Source organism: Ylistrum balloti, unplaced genomic scaffold, assembly GCF_031769215.1.
Source record: "Ylistrum balloti isolate Yb309-2 unplaced genomic scaffold, AGI_CSIRO_Ybal_v1 Utg372470, whole genome shotgun sequence".
Classification (NCBI taxonomy): domain Eukaryota; kingdom Metazoa; phylum Mollusca; class Bivalvia; order Pectinida; family Pectinidae; genus Ylistrum; species Ylistrum balloti.
Genome location: NW_026783108.1, coordinates 16,042 through 40,650, shown reverse-complemented (window position 1 = coordinate 40,650; position 24,609 = coordinate 16,042). Strand labels below are relative to the sequence as shown.

Sequence of the window (24,609 nt, the reverse complement as noted above, 5' to 3'; positions counted from 1 at the left end):
TTTGGTACAGCTGTTGTGTATATTGGAATGAAACAACAACATATTCTCCTGGAAAATCTCGATTAATATTGTCAATCATGAATCGTTGGCAGTGATGCTGACAGGTTGAGTTATGTATCTGATGAAATTTTGTCAGCATGAGAGAGATTGTCAGTTTTGTTTGAAAAGATCAAAGTCAATGCAAAAAAAGGTTAGTTACAGTGAAATATTTATAGGTGTCTTACAAACATGTCACCAGCTAGCTATTCACCATAATTATAATTTGCCGACATCAAACTTTTCTTCCTCTGACTTCATCTTCCAACAAGGGAGTAAAACTCTTATGAGTGTAGACATCGACACTGTACACATGTACACGGATTTCAGCTAGACAAGTTCATAGCTACCGAGATAAAGAAAACACTATATTCTTAGACATCGACACTGTACACATGTACATGGATTTCAGCTAGACATAGCTACCAAGATAAAGTAAACACTATATTCTTAGACATCGACACTGTACACATGTACATGGATTTCAGCTAGACATAGCTACCAAGATAAAGTAAACACTATATGTACATGGATTTCAGCTAGACATAGCTACCGAGATAAAGAAAATAATATATTCTTAGACATCGACACTGTACACATGTACATGGATTTCAGCTATACATATACTGAAACGAAAAAAAAACGCAACTTGGAAAATTGTTATTAATTTTGTATTAAATATACATAGCTGTATAAAAATTGCGGAAATAAAAGTGCACCATGCCTATCACCCTAACCAATGTTCAAAATCAAGCAGGTGTGACGAGAAACCTATGCACATCCGGCCAGTAAAAACCGGCTGAGATCAGGACGTCCACGCGTAACGTCGCGACGTCAAGACCGGGTGGTTAGGCTGGCACACTTGCGTAACAGGAGGTTAACGGCTGCTGAAACGGCAAGGAATACGATTGATAATCATAACCATCGGATTCATCCCCAAACAGTGATCAACAGACTGCGTGAGGCTAATTTGCGTGCAAGGCGACAGTACGTAGGTTTACCACTAACACCGTAACGTCGAGCACATCGTATGCAATGGTTGACGGCACATATGCCCAGACGTTTTCCTATGAGACGTTGGAGGTCCATGCTCTTCACCGATGAATCTCGATTCACGTTATTTCGAGCAGATGGCCGTCAACGTGTGTACCGGCGTCGAGGCGAACGTTTTGCTGACGCCTGTGTTTTGGAGCATGACCGATTTGGGGGTGGATCAGTTATGGTTTGGGCGGGACATGGTTTGAAGACACCTTTGGTGATAGTCAATGGGAATTTAACAGCCGTACGCTATCGGGATGAGATCCTTAGGCCCCATGTTGTGCCGTTTGTTAGCATCATCTAACCTTGCAGCAAGATAACGTAAACACGTTGCATAGAGACTTTGCGACACAGAACATTGTTCCTATAGATTGGCCTCCATATAGCCCCGATTTGTCCCCACAGCATTTGTGGGATGAACTACGCCGTAACCCCCCAAATACCCTCCCCCTGTTAGCAAATGCACTCGTCCAAGAATGGAATAACATTCCAATACGGACAGTCAATGCCCTGATGAACTCGATGCAACGAAGAATTAGAGATGCTATAGCTGTTCGAGGTTTCAAAACTGCTGCCATTTCAACTTGGATTCACGTAGGGTACTACCAATCATGACCTTCTAGCGAAGTGACCTTTTCTTAAAAATCTCCAAACATTTAGAGGATGTTACATCAATATTCAATATTAACTATTACATATGAAATTAAGACATAATGCTCACAAGTATTATTTTATTAAACCTACAATTTGAAGTTGCGTTTCTTATTCATTTCAGTATAGCTACCAAGATAAAGAAAACACTATATTCTTTCTTGTATGTCACAGTTTATTGATACTTGGAATGTACAGATTGAAACATAACCACTATTCATGAATATGCAAACAAACCCAAACCAGTTTTATGTGATGTCGTGAAACACAAAAAATAGCACAATAAATTATTGACAGAAAATCTAATGAAACTTAAGTATACAGCATATTCCTTATATAATTATTTTAATAACAGATTTAGTTTCCACATAAGTTAGCATTGATCTGATGGAAGAGAAATGAATCACGGACAGTTCCCTCTTTAACATCAACATAAACAGATTTTTACCATATTTTCTGGGAAGCAAATTTTACTCTTTTTAGTTTAATTTTAGTGTTTCCAAATACTGTAATGAATTAGATCCTGAGTTAAACATGTATGCATGACAACTTTATTATATGGAGCATTGATACAATTAATTGTATAACCATAACATTGTGTATAACTTCAATATAATGTGTGTAGAGTTTATTTCATTAAAAATAAATAAAAAAAAAAAAAATGACCACTTTTTGAAAACAAAATGTTCACACTTATATCAGTACTGACCTGTACCTGCAGCTACATGACATTAGTACCAATAACATCTGTGTTAAGTATAGGCTATCATTTTGATTGTTGTATAATTCATCCATGATCAATGCATCTATAATTAGAGATCCTAGAGGGATCTTGGTGCCCACCATTGTTTGATCTTTATTTGCTCTTTGAAAATTGGATCTTTCCTGTTCTTTTCTCTTCTCTGTTTTTGCTCTTACTGCTAACACATTTGAACATTCCTTTGCAGAAATAGCGATAATAATCTTCACCTGCCAAATCCAAAATGGCCATTTGGAAGCCATTTTGTTTCTGATCAGTCCAAAAATTATATGGGCACAACGAGGGACAAAAGGAAACCTACATATGAAATAAGAAAGATCCATCCAGTACTTCTCAAGAAATAGTGATAACTTAAAGTCTGATGATGGTGGGCTAAAGATAAAGAAAACTTGTATAACACAATGCTTAACATGGTGTATGCAGCACAATTGTATATCGATGAAAACTAAATCAAATTTGTGCAGAATTATAACATAATTTTAAACACAGATATATATTTTTGTAAATACTGAAAACACCATTTCTACAAGAATTTGTTCTACATGAGACAGACCATTACAGGGTCTTGCCATAATCTATTTTGCTGTTTACCCCATAAAATACTTTTTTGCATCACTACAAATTGTGCATATTGTGAAAAACATTATTTTAGCCTAATTCAGGTAAATATTACACTGCCACAAAGCCTGGGGTTTTACCTCACTGTTGACCAAATTTTTTTAAAAGTTTGTTATATCCACACCAGCTTTGAATAAAAATTCTTTTAACAGTCAATCTTCTATGAAAGCAAGTCACTTATTGTAGGTACAATGTACACCTGTGTACCAGGTACATGTGTATACAATTATTCTAGCGTGAAGCCATAAATTTTCTCCATACAAAATTCGCAGTTGCCAATATCCTAAAAATAATGTGTCGTTAAAAATATTGCACAATTTAATTTTATATCATCAACATCGACAGCAAAATGTCAGCTGTTTGGTTATTTAGATTTATAAGGTAGCAAAAATAGAACCAAGAAGACTCTGAACCAATTGTATTCATAGGTCGATGAACCCCATTTCTACTAGCTTAGCTTTGGGACTTAGAATGGAAATGTAATCATGTATATAGATATATAATTATACAAGACACAAAATATATGTACCTTATAGAATATTAATACTAGATGGCACTATAAATATAAACAACGATTTGATATTTCAGCAACCCATCTTTTTGGCACAGTATTGCTCCATCATTTACAATGACACACAACATGTATACTTTTCTACACAAAAATACATTTTCTATCGCCGAGATCACACAGATTAAATAGTTTGTAAATAATTATGCAAGTGTTATCATGGTCACCTTTTCCAAGTGTCTTCTCCAGAAATCACAAGAGTTCCTTGGAACTGTATGTGTTGCCAGCATAAAGCGTCACCGAGAAATCGAACTGGATGTGCAACATTCAACCATAAAGTTGTAATACCAAATTTCATTTCTATAACTCGAAGCATAAAGGGAAAACAGTGCAAAGCAATATTCCTGAGAAATTTTCGAAGTTCTAAGGGACATATCACTGCCAAGAAGGGTTACAGAATGTCAAGAAGCGAACTCGGTACACAACTTTTGACCAAGAACTCATATACAAAATTGCATTTTGGTAACTCGAAGCATAACCAAGAAAATTTTCCAAGTTCAACGGGGCATAACCCTGCCAAGAAAGCCGTGAATCGAACCTTATCTGTAATGTTTGACCATGAAGCCATTTCTCATATTTCATTTCAAAACTCAAGAAAAGTACAATAAACTATATTCCCAAAGAATTATCGAAGAGGCATAACTCTGCAAAGAAGGGTCACAGACAGCCAAGAATCGAACTTAATCTGTACCCTTCCAACAACAAGCCATATACCAAATTTCATTTTGATAATTCAAAGCATTACAGAAAAAAAGTCCGGAAAACTTTCATATGGACGCCACCGACGCATGACAACGGACAAAGTGATCCTTAAGTGTCCGCCATCTCTGCAGGCGACACAAAAACAAAACTAAAGCGTAAATTCTCTAAACTGGCCTTTCCACGATCCAGGATTCTCTATATTTGTTAAAATAAATGAATTCAACTTCAGTTAAGACAGTTATTCAATGTTCAAGATATCCAGTTTAAACAGATTCAAATTTATTACTTGAGTTTCTACAGACTGAACTTAACATAAATATTCTCAACCAAAGTAACAAGTGGCTAGATAGTTAATCATTCTACAATGTTTACCCGTAGATAATTTATAAAGATTTTTTATCATCAAATTATAAACTAACATTTTTTCAGACTACTTAATAATTCTCAGATATCTTCTTTTCACAAAATGTGTTTAAAACAGGAAAAACATATTGAAATCACATTGTAAAGTCTGTAGATTTTTTATTACCTTGATCTGAAACCCCAGGAAACAAGGAACTTGATGAAATTTGTTTTGCATTTGTTATCTTACTTACAGTCAAGTGTACCTTAAAAAAACAAGTGACTATCACTTATATCAAACATAGTACATCATGTTTTGATTAACAAAATACTAACACATATTTCAATAACATTTTGTTGTATTTCAACCATTTGACCAGCAAGAGTTTGGCATTAAAACGCATGGTAATTAAAAAAAAAATATATCAAGGGAAATAGTAATCAGGAAAACAAACATTTCATTAATTATAAAAAAAAAATTCAAAAAATAAGATAACAAGAGTATATTAGAGTATATTCAGTATGTTGGCACTACTAAAGAATTAATCGATAAAACGGCATTATAATGAGATATAAGGGCATTATAATGAAGTTTTACTGTTTTGTTTATATTTTTGGCACTATAAAGCGTTGTAAGATAACACATACCAGTAACAGGCTTGAACCTTTCAAGATGTGAATTTTAATAAGAACTGACAAAGGCATTCAAGTTTCACTCTAAATTAAATTTTTTTCCCCAACCAAAGTCTGTCATTATAATGGGTTGTAACACAACAACATAGTTTAAAAGCTGAAAGTAATGCAGATTATAGGGAGGTTTAGCAATATAAATGACGTCATGGAGAATTTGTTGAGTGGAAAGCTATGGGCTAGCACACACTTTATATACCTATGAAGGCACTCACACTGACGCACGATAATGCCAAAAAAAAAAAGAAAAAGAGAGCAACATTACAGATATTTCAGCTAATTACACACATGTAAACTTTTGCACTTATATGCATCACTCATTGCCATTTTGATTCCCATGGTTAGTTCTGTTTGGCCTTATGCTCTTTGCTGGGACTTGGCGTTGCCCTCGGTAACCCACCACTCCCTATCAGTGAAAATATCCAGTGAAGTCCAAAGAGACAGCAGAAACCTACAACTACAATATATTCCATGTAGTTTCTGTAGGGGGTGCCACATGCAGTGTACCACTCCACCCCTACTGGTGGTTTACCCTTGATGCAGTGGAAATCAAAGTAGTCTTCATCATAGTCCTCCAGACATAGGTACTTTCTCTTTGTCAGGATCTAGTAAAAGGGAGATAACTTTTAAGTAATTCTTACAGTACATGTGTAGCCTTGAAAATAATGGAAAACAATGCTTGGTTATATAAAACATTCTACAGACCATGAGCTACCTGTTTCATAACACCGCTGATGACCATAGACAAAATTATGGTATACTTGTAAAAGTGATAAACTTGATTGCAAAATACCCTTTGATAATTCAATTCCTTCTACAGATCCCTACCAGCACGCAAGGTAATAGTATTCTGAAATTTATAAATATATCTAAACCTCACACCGGCTAGTACCATGGAATATTGTATAATAGTATATCCATGCACAAGTCATTCAGTCTAAATAACACACAGTAATATACACTAATAATTCAAACATTTAAATGACTCACCTGTCCAGATGCAGCGGTCATCTCAACAGTCTCGTTACATGGTCCGATGACCTCATGCAAGCCGATGGAGACCTGCTCCTCTGGTTTCCCAGTCACCACCAGATGTAAGAAGAATGTAAAGTAGACAACAGCCAGTAGTGTGATCTCGCTGAACCAGCTTGCTGTTGGGAAAAAGAGATACAAAATATCTATTCAGTTCAGTTCACTTAATCAAAAAAGGTCCCTTCTGTGGCTCGGCCCCAGGTGAAAATCACACTATTACTTATTTACTGGGACTTAGGATGGCTTACTGGTAAAGTAATGATGATTTTAGAAATTAAGAGATTATCAAAAAATAGGAAAAAGATATGTTATGTATCAATTAATCAATTTTGTTCGCAATGAATAATTAGTTACTTTCAAATGAAATAACAGATCATGAACTCTCTATTTCTAAGTAATGATCAGGTAATATGTATATAACACTAAATGTGACAGTGGATTACTGGTTTTTTATCTAAAAAAAACTGGTCAATTAAATACCATTAAATTAATTATTAAAATTAGAGATCGTCTTTAATGGGAAGGGCCAAGTAACTATTTTTGATTATTTTTCTATAGTTTAAACAAATTTAGAGTAAACAATTCAGACAATTTTGTTAATATAAATCTGGAAAACAAAAGTGGAAGTTACCAGGCTTTTACTACCTCAGACAACGGTGTCTACAGTATCTGCATTATACATTTCGTTAATATCCACTTTCAGACCACAAAATACTTCTCAAACACCTGAGTTCCTGTTTATTTTCGGGGACTGTCAGTGAGTGTTCAGTACTCTCAAACAAAAATATCTAGGATTATCACAGTTTGAACCTTAAACACAGACTGCTTATGTATCATTACAACTACTCTGTCTTCACAGAAATATAATACACCCCCCCCGCCCTTCCACAGAAAGATTCTATGAAAATTACTAGTAATTCTTGACTTACTTTTTCTTAGTTTCTCTGCACTCTGTGACCTCTCTAGACATGCTGCTCTGTCCCCCTTCCACATAATCATCACATACACAGCAAAAAACATGATGACACAGATCTCGGTGTGTATGTTATAATTATCATGGAGTATGTGGTAGTTTGGGAGGAACTGGAGGGTACCCAAGGGGAAACCTAACATGGCAGCAAACATTGTGTTGGGAACTTCTTTAAAAAATCTGAAAAAAAATTAACAAACAACTCTGAGTTTCGTGTGTCACACACTTGACAATACATAACTCACAGTTCTATATTTAGAAAGTGGCCATGACATCAGGAATTGCTAAATCAGCAATTATCCTATCCATCCAATTTTTCTGATACAATAATTGGCTACACAGGACAGTGTTTGTCAATAAATGTAAATAAATGTGTGCCACATGTCATAGCAAAGTAGGTGAAAAACAAAAACTTTTAGATGTAGCATATTGTTGTTTAAAAATCAAGAAAAAATAAAGATGATAAAAATTGTTAAAAGTATTTTCACTAATCAATTTTTAAGTCAGTTTGCACAAAAATCTAGGAATGAAAGTTTACTGAAATAATCTTCAGCCATTGAAAATAGCATATTTTGCATACAAGATGTCAACAAACTTGCAGCTGTAAATAATGCACTCACCCTTTGCTCTGAAATCTGTTGGCATTTCCACCAAACAATTTGTGGAAACCATGGAACGCAAAAGTGAATCCACAGGCAAAGGAAGCATGAAAGTAGTAGCTCGTCCAGGGCGCCCAATACATTCTGTCGTAAATGTTGGGGTCAGTATCATGCCATGTCCAAGCCAGGTGCTTGACCGCACAGATATCATAGGGTAGATCTATGATAACTACAGTCAGGCCCACTATAAAAAGATTTTTTTTGTTAGTGATAAGGTGAAAAGAATAATAGGTAGAACACAGGAGTTTCACTTTTGTGACATTTCCTTAAATTTCTTAATTCACAGCTTTCACAACAAGTAACTAAGATCCCCAAATGTTTTAATATGAATACATGTACACCATTCTACAAAATGCAGATGCTTTGAAGATAACTGCAGTTTTGTATACCAGGTATTTATGTTAGCATAATGAAAGATATTTTGTGACACAAAACATTACGAAAAACAGAACTTTTCAATCAACTTTGTTTAATTTGAAAATTTTCTGTTTCTCAATTTTTAAAGAGAATTTTGTTCAGTTTTGTGTTTACTTCTCTTCTAGATAAGGGCAGTGAGTTTTTTATTCAATGAGGATAATTACCAGCGAATGGTTCCGCCCACCACTTCAGCCTCCAATGGGCAACTGCTACTGATGCAGTATACAAAAACACAGAGTCTGAAACATTTTAAATAGAAATTGCAGGTGTTTGGAAAAGACTGACAGTAAAGTGAAAGCAAAAATACTTTTTAATACAGTATTCATCTCTTTGAAATTAAATTCATCAACACAAAAAATTGACTTATTTGTACTTTACATACACTCTCTTATCTACAGTTAATTATGCTTTGATATTTTTTTATATGATGAGATGGAACTTACAAATGACCACAATGTAAAGTGGAAGTCTACCCCCAAGGAACATGACCATGCCCTGGGCGTGCCAGAAATTATCAATTTCTGGAAGGTTGTAGCTAACTGCCTCAACAACAAGTCCATGTAAGATGACTCCTAACCACAGCCACTTGAATCGCCCACCATTCCTCAGGGCTGTAAAAAAGGAGGGACATTTTCAATATATCAAACACATAAAAACAAGTGCACTCATTAACTAGTAAATAAACAGATAAACAAATGTTGGTTTCCTACATGTTTGAAAACATAAATAGAAAGTAGTTTCAAAGGGTTGAAATTGACTTTAATAGAACTTTCTTAAAAACAGTCATAAAGAGAAAATTTGTATAAATATATATATGAACTAATGATAAAGATTAGGGATGTTTGGGGTATCTTAAATTACTTGGTTAAGGTTCTTCTTTGCTCTGCACTACAAGTAGGATTTTTGCCTTATAAACAACAAAATTTGGTGAATTACGTTCCCATTTTAACACACCACCTCACCAAGGTGAACCTATACCCAAATTAAGAAGTGATAATGATTAGTTATGTGGGAGATAAACCCCTACAATTACTATCCTTGATATAGGCCAAAGGTCAGAATGTAGGTCAGAGTGACCTACTTTTGATACACAACACATTGCCTCACAAAGATGAACCCATACCCCAAATAAGAAGTTCCAGTGACTGGTAGTGTAGGAGATAGAACCCAGACAATAACTTTTTTATGTAGGCCAAAGGTCAGAATGACCTACTTTTGATCAAAAAGACATTGCCTCAACAAGGTGAACCTTCATCCCAGGATTCAGTGACTATAGTAGTGTGGGAAATAGAGCTTAGACAAAGTTTTTTTGTTTGGGTTAAAGGTCAAAATATACCTGATAGTTCAGCATGATCTAATTTTAAAAACATGACAGAACTTCTCATCAAGGTATACCCTCACCACAAGTTCCAGTGACATGTTTCAGTGGACAATGATAGATAGTGTAGGAACCTTACCATGAATCAAAGTGAGCAGGGCACAGAAAAAGGTCATTATCTCCAATTTGAAAAAACTTGGATGGTGTTTGTAGATGTCCATTGGGTCACGGAATTTCACCCACCAGTCCAAGTCCTAGAATGAAAGAAAACATTCATCTGATGTTAGATTTTAAAACATTAGTGACATTTTTAATTGCTTGAATATACTGGCTGATTTGCTGTCACTAACCAGTGGAAAGCAGCGGTAGAATTTTGACAACTTGGCAATTAAATATTGCATATACACACATCTAAGCCAACATAATCGAAGCCAATGAACGTGCCAAGTTTAGTTCCAATCACATAAAGATATGTGGCTTATATGTATACATGTATTAGATTGTTGCTGTCACCTGGGCTGTGACAACTTCTGGTCGCTGTGTACTCTTTCGAACATAACAGGCCTATTGTACGCTTACATAATAGTTGCACAACAAAGCTGATCTGTTTTAATATAAGAACTTGCATCTCCCCGCGGATTAAGATGTCCAAGTCCATAATCTTGTCGCCCCTTTCAAAACACAACGAATATCAATATCTATGCACTTCAGCCAGTTATAATCGTAGGAGCGAGTACCGTCAGCTGTTAAATATTATCATTTAAAATGTGTTTACAAAAAAAGTACAACTTGCTTTCCGTTCGTTTAACAACTTCTAACTCATTATCTATAGTTGTGCGTGCAAAGAATACATAATAGGTACAGTATTACAAAAATAAACAACCTGAAAGAAATCCATGGTCATATCCGTCCCTAACACAGTCGCCGCAGCGTGGTGCGATTACAAGTGTACCTTGACCTATTGACCTCGTGGCCTAATCTTTTTTCAGACTGAGTTTTCCTTAAGGGTAATATTATATCATATACGATCACGGCAATATGATAGGAAAGTAAATACCCTATTCTGAAAGGAACATGTAACAAAATTGTATACACTATTCCAAAATAAATATGTCATCTTCGAATGAGAAGGATGTTTTCGTGTAAAATATATTCCCCCATTTCGGGCCTCAGAGCTAGTATTTTATTTTCGAACTACTGATTTGTATTAAGGTGAAAGCTGGAAGCTATGACAAGTATCTGGTCTAAAATATGTTATAAATCGCTATTTAAGGGATTTCAAAAATTATTGTATACCCTTTAATTCGCAACTGCGGCGGTGCACATTGTTGATTGAGAGCCAAACACAACAATCGACAATGGCGGACAGTGCGAGTGAGTTGGAGAGCGATACCAGCTCCATTGATGGGGGACCAACGATGAAACCCCCGTCTCCAGCTCAGTTAGAACAGCTGCAAAAGCGACTTGAGTCAATTCAGCAGGAAAACAGAGTGTTGAAAATGGAACTGGAGACGTATAAGTTAAAGTGTAAAACGTTGCAAGAAGAGAAAAAGGAACTGCAAAAAGCCAGTGTCAACATCGTTAGTGACTTTTTGTCATCTGTGTTACTCAAATATTCAATTTTATCATTTCACAAGATTACCATTTTTAATTAATTGATATATTTTTCCTGTAAATATGTAATTTCATTGTTTTTATTCAGCTGCTTATTGTTGACATGGGCATTTAAATTTGGATAGACATGGAATTTTATCACGTATGGAACATGTGTGATTATGAGAAGAAAATGAGTCACGGATATTTTTGTGTTTTAGCCAATTAAATGGCAACATATGACGCACCTTTATATCACACCATACGAAAATATGTTTTTCTTTTCAGCACACCAGAAAAAACAGGCGATGAAATATTGTTACAATAAATTGAAGGGACCAACATAAAAAAAAGAAACTTTAAAAGGCTTAAATATGCGAATGTTTTTTTTAAAATTTCAGCAAGCCCGAGCAGAACAAGAGGAAGAATTCATCAGTAACACTCTGTTAAAGAAAATCCAGGCATTAAAGAAAGAAAAAGAAGCTTTAGCTATGAATTATGAACAGGAGGAAGAATTCCTGACAAATGACTTATCCAGAAAATTGATGCAGGTATATTTTTTCTAGACAGTATCTCTGTAAAAAGTAAAATGATGTATGCATTGGCAAACAAAATTGTACATGTGGGACATAAACGAAAGGTGTTTAGTCATTGATGATGATATCGCTAGGTCCACAGGATACAGAATCTTGGAATTTCTGAGCTTTCATATTTTTGTTTACTCACTGGCATGTTTGCTTTCATTCAAAGTGAAATCTGTGAGATTTAATGTTGAAATCAATATCATATCAAAACTTTCTCATTGAGCATCTTGACCTGGACTAAAATAACCCAAACTGGTAGGGTAAGGTTGGGCAGAATATGGGTGGGAGTGTCATCATCGGGCAGGAGGTCAGAATAACATATATTCTTTCTCTTATTTTTCAGTTGAGACAAGAGAAGGTCGAGTTGGAGCATACCCTGGAGAAGGAACAGGAGTACCAAGTTAACAAATTAATGAGGAAAATAGAGAAATTAGAGAGGGAAACTCTCACAAAACAATCCACCTTGGAACAGGTAATTCATTTCAGAGGGAAACTCTCACAAAACAATAAATCTTAGAACAGGTAATTTATTACAGAGGGAAACTCTCACAAAACAATAGACCTTGGAACAGGTATTTATTACAGAGGGAAACTCTTATAAAAACAATAAACCTTGGAACAGGTATTTATTACAGAGGGAAACTCTTATCAAAACAATAAACCTTGGAACAGGTATTTATTACAGAGGGAAACTCTCACAAAACAATCTACTTTTAAACAGGTATATATTACAGAGGGAAACTCTCACAAAACAATCTACATTGAAACTGGTAATTTATTACAGAGGGAAATTCTCACAAAACAATCTGCTTTGAAACAGGTACTTCATCAGAGAAGGATATTCTAACAAACTATTCACTTAGAAACATTTATTAGGGAGGAAAGCTCTCACAAAATCAATTTTGACAGTCCACTTTCGAACAGTTAATTTAGAGAGGGAAATCCATATGAAATATTCAACTTTCGAACAGTTAATTTATTATAATAGAACAGTGACTTAAAGCATTACAAATAGACATCTTGTCTTTCATTTCCATCCTGTTATATACATGTATATATTCTAACAAAATCAAAACAAGATACATTACATTACAAATGTATATATAAGACACATTGTGTTGACAGTATTGAAGAAGTAATGGCTAATGATGTCTACCAATATAAGAGAATGTCGTTGGTTCCACAAAGGAATTCATGATTTGTTGTAAAACTTGCATTCAATTAACAGTTTACAGTACAATGCTTCAGTCTTGTTACATGAATTTATGTTTCAGACATTGTCATTTAATTAGAAAATTATCAAGTATTATAATGATAAATTCATTTATAAATGAGAAATACATTTGATAAAAAAATAAATGAATGTAAGATTTTGGTAATACAAAGTGTTAAATACCATTATTATGAAACCAATTTAATTGTATTGTCAAGCTCACCATGAGCCAGGTAGCACAGCATAGTGATTGAAATATCACACATAAATCTGACCAGTTGTGATAAACAAACATTTAATCACCTTATATGTGAACTCTGAAGATGACAAAGCACCATGATCACACATCATTTCATTCGTTATGTCTATTATATAGAATTTCTACATTAAAGCTTTGATAGGAATGTTTTTAGTTTCATGCTGGTATGAAAGAAAAACCTATTTGCAAACTGTTAGAAGTTTTAACACACCCGCTGTAAGGTGGCATGTTGCTGTTGACTCCTCCAGTCATTATCAAGTGGGCGGAGCTAGATGTTTTTTTTTTCGTCAGAGAAACAAAAAGTAAAAACCCAGGCATCAGACAGCTCATTTTACATTCAAGCCAAGAAAAATTTGTTTCTCAAGTCAACATCTGAATAACATAAGTTTATTGGTAAACAATATCATACCTGTATGTTGATCCATTTGTTATTTTTCAGTTGCGGAGGGAGAAGGTAGAGCTTGAGAATGCCTTGGAACAGGAACAAGAGTCTTTAGTCAATAGGTTATGGAAACGCATGGACAAGTTAGAAACAGAAAAAAGGTAGATTTTTATAGTAATTCTAATGTTTGTCTTGATTTATCAAGTACAGGGAGTATAAAATTCCATAAGTTGAGCAACGGAGAGTAGATACCAGCATATTATATAGAAAAAAAAACATTTGGTTAGAAGATTTTTTTATTTTGGTCTCAAATTGTACACCTAGAAGTGTTAAAAACTATTTTGTATCAACCATGTCTATGCCAAAAGGCTTTCTGCAAGTGATAACAGTTTCTTACTACATCAGATTTGTCATATTGAAGTTACATGAATTGGTGTGCTTCATATTATTGTGAAAAATAGGGATACTTCTACACCTAAGATAACAAGGAACAGAGAACAGACCCCTCCCACCTCAGACGATAAAAAGTGCTTTGGTTAGAGCACAGACATGTCTTTACAGTGGTACCATTTCCCTTTGTATTTTGAAACTGGGAGTGCAGTTTACCCCCAAACATTGTATTCAAGTTTAAGAGCTCTTGAAAACTTGAGAACAAGTTTTTGAATTTTATCAGTTTTGAGGGAGATTGGTTGTACCCTCATTCATGTGTAAGGAGTAAAGCCCATGGGAGAATGATGTAACTTGTTATATTTCAGGATGCTTCAGGAAAAACTAGACCAGCCAGTGACTGGTCCACCATCGCCACGGGAGATGAATAATGGGGACACTGCCAATAATCTTGCCCAGCACATCGAGAACCTGAGGGGAGAGGTGAATAAACTAAAGGATATGCTGAGAGCTGGACAGCAAGAACGTAAGTGAGACCAGCTTCCTTTTATAATCTCCCCTTGGCCTACCTATAACACCCATGCAATCTGGAGATAAAGAACATAGAGGATATTTAATGGTACCTATTAAATACTTAATCATACCCGTATATTTAGTGAGTATGACAGGTAATTTTTTTTCTCACAAGTACATCACAGATATCTTTTCTGGGGCAATGGTACATACATCTCATATTTTGATACTTCAACGAATTTTGATCATAGTATAATTACCACTTTGACATGGAATTGGCATATATTGTTCCACCCAGTAGTTAACAGTGAAAATGCCTTTAGTATGTAGTGAAAATCAGTTGAATTGAAAGTGACAAAGATTTCAATATTTTTGTCTATTCATTCACTTGACTGAGGATCATATTTACAACAATTAAGATAAATAATACATCTGTTTTTTAGGCAGATAATGAGGTTGATTTCATTTTGCAGATGAACAGAAAATGGCACAGTATGCACAGGAAGAGAAACACATCCGCGAGGAAAATCTTCGGCTTCAAAGAAAACTCCAAATGGAAATGGAACGAAGGGAAAGCCTCTGTCGCCATCTTTCAGAGAGTGAATCAAGCTTAGAAATGGATGATGAAAGGTAAAAATATGCACAAAGCATCAATTGCATCATGTCATTTGTTCCACTTCCAGGTGTCAGAATACCCGGGATAAAGATGTTTGTACACTGTGAGAGTATAGGAAAATACATTGCAGTAGCCAGATTGACTTGAACTCATTGCTTGTTTCCATTGGTCAGATTATATATTAGAATGGAGAGTTCTAGATAATTTCATGCCATGTTACACTGAGATATGCAGTGGAGAAGTTTGATTCATCAGACTCTTTCTAGGGACTTTTTGAGACCTGTCAGGGACCCTGTTTAGTAATTAGTGTAATCGACCATCTATATATAATTATCATAATTTACATCTTTGTTTTTTGGAATTCTAGTTAGGGAATGATTCATGTAACTAGGTATGTTGAACACAACCTCTCCCTCTGTCTGATGTTTACTTTATATCCGATCTGTTTACCAGTACTGACACATATATTGATTTCGATGTCCTCTGAGTGTTTCTGAACACAATATTCTACATGTTTTCCTAACCCATCAATTTGCATACAGTTTTATGTATTCCTTTACAGACATTTCAACGAAATGACAAAACAGCAAGAAATAGGTCATGGAGCCAGACCGCGGACAGTGTCCAGTCCTATCCCATATGGCTCTCCAAACACTTCCAGACCTATGTCACCAGGTAAGTTGTCATATCTTAAATATACTGTAATAATCTGATGCTGGCCGGTCCCTTATCAGGTCATCTCTCTTCCCTTAAGACATTTCAGCTTTTTCCACAGCATCCTCTAGGGGTACCCAGTCATTGATCAGTGCTTGCTGCTGCTTGTTGTCACAGCCTATTGTGGTGGATATTTTCCCAATTTGGCCTGATGCATCATTTTAGTTAGTGATGCTGACTTTACTTAAATCATCTTGTGTCTGGTGCCTACTCCTTTCCTACATCTTCCTCCATATTCACCTGAAAGTAGCCCCTGCCAGTTTTTTCTGGTCTGATCCTGTCACTCCTAGTAGTTTTAAGGCTCTACAAAATGACTGGCCAGGGAATCCCCTGCAGCCCATTTCCACATGCAGACATCATGTCCTCCATGGAATATCCCTACTATTGACATTCATCAGCTTTATTCAGCCATCCCTTTTTGTTTTGAGCTGTGGGAACATGTGTTGAAGTAAAATCTACTGAGAATCTCATCCTCTGTTGAATGTCTGCCTCCGTTCAGTCTTCCGCTGTTGTCAGTATCATACCTGCTTGCACACTGCCCTTCCTGCCTGCTCCCGACTTGGAAAGTTTTGGTCTTTCCAAAATTTTGTCTATTTGACTTCTCCCCTCTGGCAGTGTTTGCTGCTATATCTCTGTGACAACTTCTTCATGCCTTCTTTCAGGTGTATCTTTCTGTCAGTACATGTACAGAGAACATAAGCCAGTTTTAAAATCAGGTTGTCCACTCTTAACACTTGCGGCACTGTCTTTAGTACTACAGAATAGAAAGATGACCTGTTTTTTATTTGCAGATGATTTCCTATCATCACAAAAGAACTTAAAGAAGACAAACATGTATTATATTAATCCCTCTTGTTGACCTGAGTGGAACCCAGGGCAGTGTCTAGATATTGACCCATTTGTACATGTTTTGGAAATTTATGGTCACACGAGTTGTTTTGTTTACTATATATGGAAATTGAGCATAACACAACAAGTTTCAATATTAAAATTTTATGTTAGTTTTGTTTTAAAGGTTTTAGATAAACCTTAATATTATTTGATATTTCAGGGTTGAACTATCCAGCATTCAGCCCCCCTAGTCCCATGAGAAGAAGCACTGGCAGTTCTCCATTTCATCCTCCTTCTCAAATGCCGAGCTCCTCACCACCGGTACACAGCCATATGACAAGCATGCATGTGAGTGTTTATGGATGCGAAGGTTGCCAAAAGTATGATGGAAAAATAACCAGGAGTTTGTCCTTGAAATTTGAAACTTATTATCAAATACTGCTCCTTATTTTGTCTTTCAGTAAATAAATTTGAAATTATACTTTTGTTATTGCAGCAGAAAGCAAGGCCAAGCCCAGACAAATTTGCCCGACCCAGTAGTTTTCCCGAAAGAAATGAGAAGACCTGAGAATTGGCCCGTTGACAATACAGTGCACATCCATCTAGCCTGCTGCCATAGTTACAGCTCCAGCTGTCAAACGTTTTTGGACTTTCATTGCTCGGACTGTTTCGTTGGTGCTATCTCTTGTGGACTTTTAGTGTTTTGTACACGCATACTAACGCTTACCTACCACAACTGTCCCGATGGAGGATCATCATGCAGCTCTGTGTCATCAAGGTCAAGAGCCAAGTCCGTTTATGAGGTGCTATCAGTACCCCACCTGTTACCATACTGTGGAAATTGTCATTGAATGAGTTGGGAATAGAAGTTAGACGTGCATTTCTATTTTTCTCCCTTTTCTCAGATTCCAGTTCTGAATTTAGGAAAGGTTAAGTTGGCTATGTTATTGGTATACTAAACCAAATGTTGAGGTATTTTACGAAGCATTCTAGTCCCTGTTCTCTTGTTAAATGTGTGTGCTTGTGTGTATGTGATTACTTTGGGGTCTAGAGTTGAGTTGAGTTAGTTAGTATAGGTAGTGGGATGGGGATATGGTACAAAAAATTTTCTGCTGAAATACAAGACATTTTTTTGTTAAGTTTGTAATTATGTTAGGGAAAAAATGCTGTCGTATTTGTCGATCACAAATTATCTGCACAAATATTGATTAAGGATTATATTAATTATGTTTTTCATAACATTTCTATTGTAAATCTATTTTGTCCGGAATATCAACAAATTAGGTATTGGATCATGTTAATGTTACTTGCATCAAGTTCATTTTCAGAATGATAATTAAGAATCTGGAATCAATCACATCTATCTATGATAAGGTAGGATTTATTTTGCTTTCATTTGTAGATTTTTAGTAATTTTTAAGATTTGAAATGTTACATTAATTTTTTCTTGTGTGATAAATTGATCCACTTTTTTTTTTTTTTTTTGTAGATTTTAGGATTTCCCCTTCATGTAATCCTTGTGATGCTTTCTAAACTACATACATCTGTAATTTATAAAAAAAACTGTAAGATTGTGTGTGGAACCATCTTTCACGAAGTTTTGTAGGCACCTGAAGTTAATTTCAACAAAAATTGAAATTATCACTGTTTGTCAGTTTGTTTATTAATTGTGATGTAATTCTCAGTAAATTTAGTTTAATAGATAAATAAATCAAAGATATGACACTTAGATGAACATTGAATCTGGTAAAGATTATTAGTTTTTATGGTGTTCATTAAAGAAAGCTAAGGATTGAAATATTAAGTTAAAAAGAATAAGTTTTAAGTTCCAAATATCATTAAACAGAAATGAGGTCTACTTGATGCTTGTAGGATATGTAAGGATCTGTGATATCTGGACTTGGTGGTAATATACTTCTAATGCCTAGGTAGGTTTTTTTATGGCCGTTTCTTCGCAAAAATTTAATTATCAGTGATTTTTTTTCTACTTTAGCTTTTTACTGTCTTATTGTTAATTAAAACAATTATTGAAAAGTTGGATTTGTTTTCTGCATCATCCTTTAAAATGTACAGTGTATTGCTTTGTTTTCATTGATTATCATCAAATCTGTATGATACCATGTGGTATAATATGCATGTATATGTAAAATAAGTACTTGTATGCGGAGAACATCTGATTCAGAATTGATAATGTTCTATTACTTGTGATTTGATGATACCTGAAAAGTCTTCCGTTTCTTCAACTTTGTTGTGTTTCCAGTTAAATACACAAACTATGTACCCTGATTTTAATTTATTAGCTTTTAAGCACCAAAGTTGCAGAGTCTGTACCCATTGAAATACTAAATGTGACAAATTTAAAATTATATACATGTGTATTTTAACAGTGATAGGAGATCATAGTCAGGAAACATGTATATGTATTACTATTGTCTAGACATATCTTTCATGTAATCATTCACCAGTTTTTCTGACATGTTTGGTGAAAACTTCTTGAGTCTAAACAGTGTTCCCCATTGCCTTTTACTTTGAAAATGGGGTTAAAGTTTACAACAATTTATTCATATATGAGTATCCTTGAACACAGTGAGTACAGATTTTGAATTTTACAAATTTATAAGAGTTTGTACTATTATTGTACCATCATTCACAGGTTATGAGGAACACTGTTAAATCACTTGAGTATTGTGACAACCTGTCTTATCTGACACGTATAGAAATCTGATTTGAAAAGAATACTAATTTTAAAAATGCTGTCTTAACATCAGAGGAGGAGGTCAGATTGGATGCGTTTTACTTTTCATGTACCTGTTTTAATTTCTGTTTATCATATGTATTGGCTGTTATCCAGACTAGCTGCATGATATACAATTCATTATGTATAGAGAAGTTTTGAGAATCAACAATAACACATTATAAGGAACCATAGAAATCCATGGTGAAGTGTAGGAAAAGGATTTTCAGATTTAGCTATATTTTTATGTGATTATTCGAGTCTAAACCAGTAATGAACTTAAATTTGTTTCATTAAATCTTAATTAATTTCATTTTAATGCTATGTACCGGGATTTGTCAGATTGTCATTCACTACAAACATGTATAAAGGCCTTCAGAACTGACTCAATCTATATATACGTTTAGAATCAGTTGTTCATATCTGTAGCTTATCACTTGTAAAGTGGAACTTTGTCAGTCTTGCCCGGTGTTAAATCTTGTGGATTAACAGAGATGTCAGTGGTGTAGTTTACTTACATTTTAGTTTGTTAAGGTAGATTGCTTTGCTAATTAACAAAATTGTACTGCAAAAACGGAGAAGTATTGTAGCATATTGTTTGAGGAGAAAGGTATTTGAAGTTGTATGTCACCATATGGAGGGCTGAGTCATATTGTTCTGTTATACTGACTCAGCTAGAGAGGTGAAGAAATCATAAAACGTTACCATGACACTGCTCTAGATTGTATGATGCTGGTTATCTGAAGGAATGTTTCTGGATCCGTGATATTGTGTTAAGTTTGTCCGTCCCTTTTTGTTTTGAAGTATAACAACCCCTGTGAGCAAAGTGGCCAAATAATAGATATGACTTGTATGATAAATTTGACTTTGTTATACTGCCATCTTTTTGTTCAGTTAATATGGGTTTTGGCAATATAAAGAGGGAGACATGAATGAGCCGGTAAAAGAGAGAAATCTGGATTTAAAATGGCAGTAAGAAGAGAAATACCAATTAAAAGTTTGGCACTACATCAAACATTGACTTGTACGGGTCTGAAAGACGAATTAAGATTTCTGAACACCATCACTTTCAATAGACGACTTGTACGGGTTTGAAAGAGGCATATGACGAATTAAGATTTCTGAACACCATCACTTTCAATAGACGACTTGTACGGGTTTGAAATAGGCATATGAAAATTGAAGATTTCTGAACACCATCACTTTCAATAGACGACTTGTACAGGTTTGAAAGAGGCATATGAAAATTTAAGATTTCTGAACACCATCACTTTCAATAGACGACTTGTACGGGTTTGAAAGAGGCATATGAAAATTGAAGATTTCTGAACACCATCACTTTCAATAGACGACATGTATGGGTTTGAAAGAGGCATATGAAAATTTAAGATTTCTGAACACCATCACTTTCAATAGGCATACTGTATAGTTGGTAATATTCATGGGTGTTTTATATTTGCCGTTATCAAGGAAAGAGTGAAGTTATATACACAGCAAGTATTTAGTGTAAATCAAAATGTAAGAAAATATTTGTTACATACCTGTATACACAGATGCCAGTGTTAGACATGCGCAAAATTTAATCACCCAAAACAGTCCAATCTGTAATGACTGCAAAATATTAACCCCGTGAAATTAAACAACTATACAGTACATGTGTTTGTTGACTCTGAGGGTTAGATATAACAACACAGTTTGTATGTGTATACCCCAAACATAAGCATGATGTTTGTATGAACATTTTAATCAAGAAATTCATTAGTTATAGTTATCATTACTAAATGAGTGAAATAAGATTTGTCACAAACACTGGAATTTTTCTTATGTTGGTTTTCTCTCATCAGTTATCTCCCTTGTTGGAATGGAGATGGCACTAGGACATTAGTTTAGTTGGTATGTGTATAGAACATAAACATTATTGTGTATATCAGAATACCGTGACTACCTATAGCTGCTACCAAAACAATACCATATTAATGTTCCCATGAACAGGTAACACTTAAAAAGAAAATTACTTTCTCTCCTTACCTGTTCAAAAGAATGTTATGACTATGAAGTTTCATTATGTACAAACTATAATTTGTCTAAATAAGGATCTTTCCAATGAAAGAGACATTTCTAAATGATTATCGTATTTGTCATATCATTTTGAATCATCTTATTAGTTAAATGGAGGTTGCACATAAATGTCGGTATTTATCAACTTTTACCAAATTTAGGATAATATTTTATTGTTTGGATATTACCTGCACATGCTCAATTATATATTTGCATTTTTATTAGTGATAACTGTAAACTGATGGAGGTCTGTCTTTGCTTCTTTGTGGCATTATATTAATTACATGTTTGTGAGATACAATATCATTAGGCTTTCTGTCAGTGTGCCTGTGTGCAGACTGTCAACGAAAGAATCGCACCATAGATAAAATTACGTTGTGTTAATTTTTTTTTGTCCTGCAATCTTTGTTGATCTTTTGATTATTTATAAGTTGATAGAACATAAAGGTACATATTTTTTATTTTATATAAGTTTGAGTGTATAAGACATAGATAGTAATTTTGAATTGTGTTAAACATCACGTTTCCATGTTATCATACTCGATGTGAAATCAGTTGATCTATTGTGAACATGATTCATGGAAACTGTGTAAAGAATGAATTGATGGCTCATAATTTTCTCGATTGAAATGATTTAAAAAATAGAAACTTCACTTATTTTACAACAGTTGCAAAACAAGTCATTTCAACCGGTCTTAATCACTCTTGTTGGCCTTGATGTAAGTGCACGAGGGTTCTTTTTGTGAGATAAAAATGGAGTACCAAGAAAAACCCACATGATTGTGCAGGTGACCCGTTACCTTTTATGTCCAGTCGGAGAATCAAACCCTGGATGGCTAGGTGAAAGACGAGTGTGTTACCACAGCACCACCTTGCCACAAATCAGTGAATGATAAACAAATAAAACATCTCTCAGTTGTAATGACATTTTACGGTATGTTTCTTCTACATGTGTAGAACTTGATAAACAATAAATAAATTAAAGTAGTGTAGTCAAACTTGTATTTAAGTGGCGCAAAGTATTTATCTGGATATATATAGCAATGTCAGATACAATATACAGTGTAAGGAACAAAACCAAGTTTAATCTGGAAATGTATTTAGTGTAAACAATATACGCTAGTAGAGAGGAAATTTAATATTAGAAATTGCATGAGAACTACTAAGAGAAAGATCAAATTCTCTATATGATGCTAGTTTTGTCTATCTGTATGTGTTAATGATACTGGCATATCAGAACAGAAATATTTTGATAAACCAACTGATACTATCAAGGTGGACATGTACGTTTAGGGGAAATTTACACTAATTATACAAAGATAGAAATGTACATGTTGGGAAAATTTACCCTAAATAAGCGGAAGTCATTTGGCCACTTACCCCATGCACCTGAATTTGTGACGTAACGCGTACATATTGAAGCATACATTAAATATGTGAAGGTAAACTGATAGTGAAAATAACCCCTGAACATACAGTTTACCTATTGAAATTGTGAAAATAAGTATGTTTACAGTACTATATTCTGTTGAAAAATAGCTTCATTGTGTGCAAACATTATTTTTCAAAGTTTTCTTCAGCAAGGCATTTTAATTTGTGTTCCAAGTTATGTGTTACTTGATGTTTATTTGTTTGTCAGATAGATGAAGTGGTAATTGATACCAAGTGTGGATTACATACTAAATAATACGCAGTAGTCAGTCTGTGTTCTTTTTCTCTTATCCTCAGGGCTAGAGTCATGTTTTGATTTGCAAGGTAGCTATTACATAATTCAAATGATTGAAAGATCAATCCAACAGTCAGATATAGATCCTTAAAATAAAATGTTTGAATTGAGTGCTTGAATTCGTGAGATCCAGTCTTCTGATATCTTGGAGGGGTGGGTGGAGAAATGAGTTCATTGGAAATGGTTTCATTTTGCATTTACAGTAAACATTGATATGAAACTCATCTGTTTACTTCTGCTTTTATTATGTGTTCTGGTTTCCAAAATTTGTTTGTGTTTCATGAATGAATATGGAACGTAATGTACAAAGAGAATATTTTCTCAAAATTTGCTGCTTTGATTAGAAATCTATGGAAGATGGTTTGTTAAGGAACTACTAACTCAGTTGTTTTCAGATGGTAGATCAGTGAAAGCACACGTTTTAGAGGATTTCAGTATTCTCATTATTCTTTTTATATTTTGAGACCTTTTTTTTTAGATGTTTGAAAATAACCCATAATTGTTGTACAATTTAAAATTTAATACATGTTTGTGTAGTGTAGCATATACTTGTTTGTTTGACGTCCATTGTATCATTACCACTGATAAGCCCACCCTTGGCATCAGATATTAAATAGTTGACAATGATTAAAGAAAAATGCTTTCCTGAGACGAGATTTAGAAAATGAATAAAACTTCTATTGAAGAGGTGTTGTGGGTTTATTTGTGGTAAAATAATGAAACGTTAAGCTTTTTTTAAGATTCTTTCGTTACTATTACATAATAATCCAAATTATGCCTAAACATGAACACTGTATATTATAACTTGCCCAAAAGACCCTGACTACAACATTACCATTTCGTGTGTGTTGCCCGACTCTGTGTTGGCTCTTCACTATCTTTGGTCCATCAAACCATATCTTTTCCATTTTGTGACCTAGATTTAGTGTTTGTTATATGCTGTTGTGATATTATTTGTTAAGCATATCTGTGAGACATAAACGAGTGATTGTATATATTCATGCCTAGATGCTGTGTATGTATATATGTGTACAGAATGTACAGATTAAACATTTAGTGCTAATCCTGTCAGACTCTATGTACTCTTGTTTTTTTTACATCGTGAAAATATCCTGTCAGGTTTTGAAAGATGTTGGTCCCCTTCTGGTGCCTCCAACACATACCCCAAACAAGACATTACAATTAAACAAGCTTCTTT

General features: G+C 34.5%; 2 protein-coding genes across 2 annotated transcripts; one reads left to right on the top strand and one right to left on the bottom strand.

Annotated features, from left to right (window-relative positions):
- Window positions 1–1,879: 1,879 nt before the first annotated feature.
- LOC132564653 (uncharacterized) lies at window positions 1,880–10,705 on the bottom strand. Its single transcript, XM_060229290.1, has 8 exons — window positions 10,685–10,705; window positions 9,941–10,055; window positions 8,927–9,094; window positions 8,648–8,722; window positions 8,028–8,250; window positions 7,367–7,587; window positions 6,396–6,556; window positions 1,880–6,010 (listed from the first exon to the last, which is right to left on the bottom strand). The coding sequence occupies exons 1-8, from the start codon at window positions 10,703–10,705 to the stop codon at window positions 5,747–5,749; spliced, it is 1,248 nt and encodes a 415-aa protein (XP_060085273.1). The 3' UTR covers window positions 1,880–5,746.
- Window positions 10,706–11,159: 454 nt separating this feature from the next.
- LOC132564655 (coiled-coil domain-containing protein 6-like) lies at window positions 11,160–24,482 on the top strand. Its single transcript, XM_060229292.1, has 9 exons — window positions 11,160–11,381; window positions 11,796–11,945; window positions 12,322–12,450; window positions 13,890–13,993; window positions 14,588–14,745; window positions 15,206–15,362; window positions 15,911–16,023; window positions 17,114–17,241; window positions 17,390–24,482. Exons 1-9 carry the CDS (start codon window positions 11,160–11,162, stop codon window positions 17,459–17,461), a joined length of 1,233 nt encoding a protein of 410 aa, XP_060085275.1. The 3' UTR covers window positions 17,462–24,482.
- The last annotated feature ends 127 nt before the right edge of the window (window positions 24,483–24,609 follow it).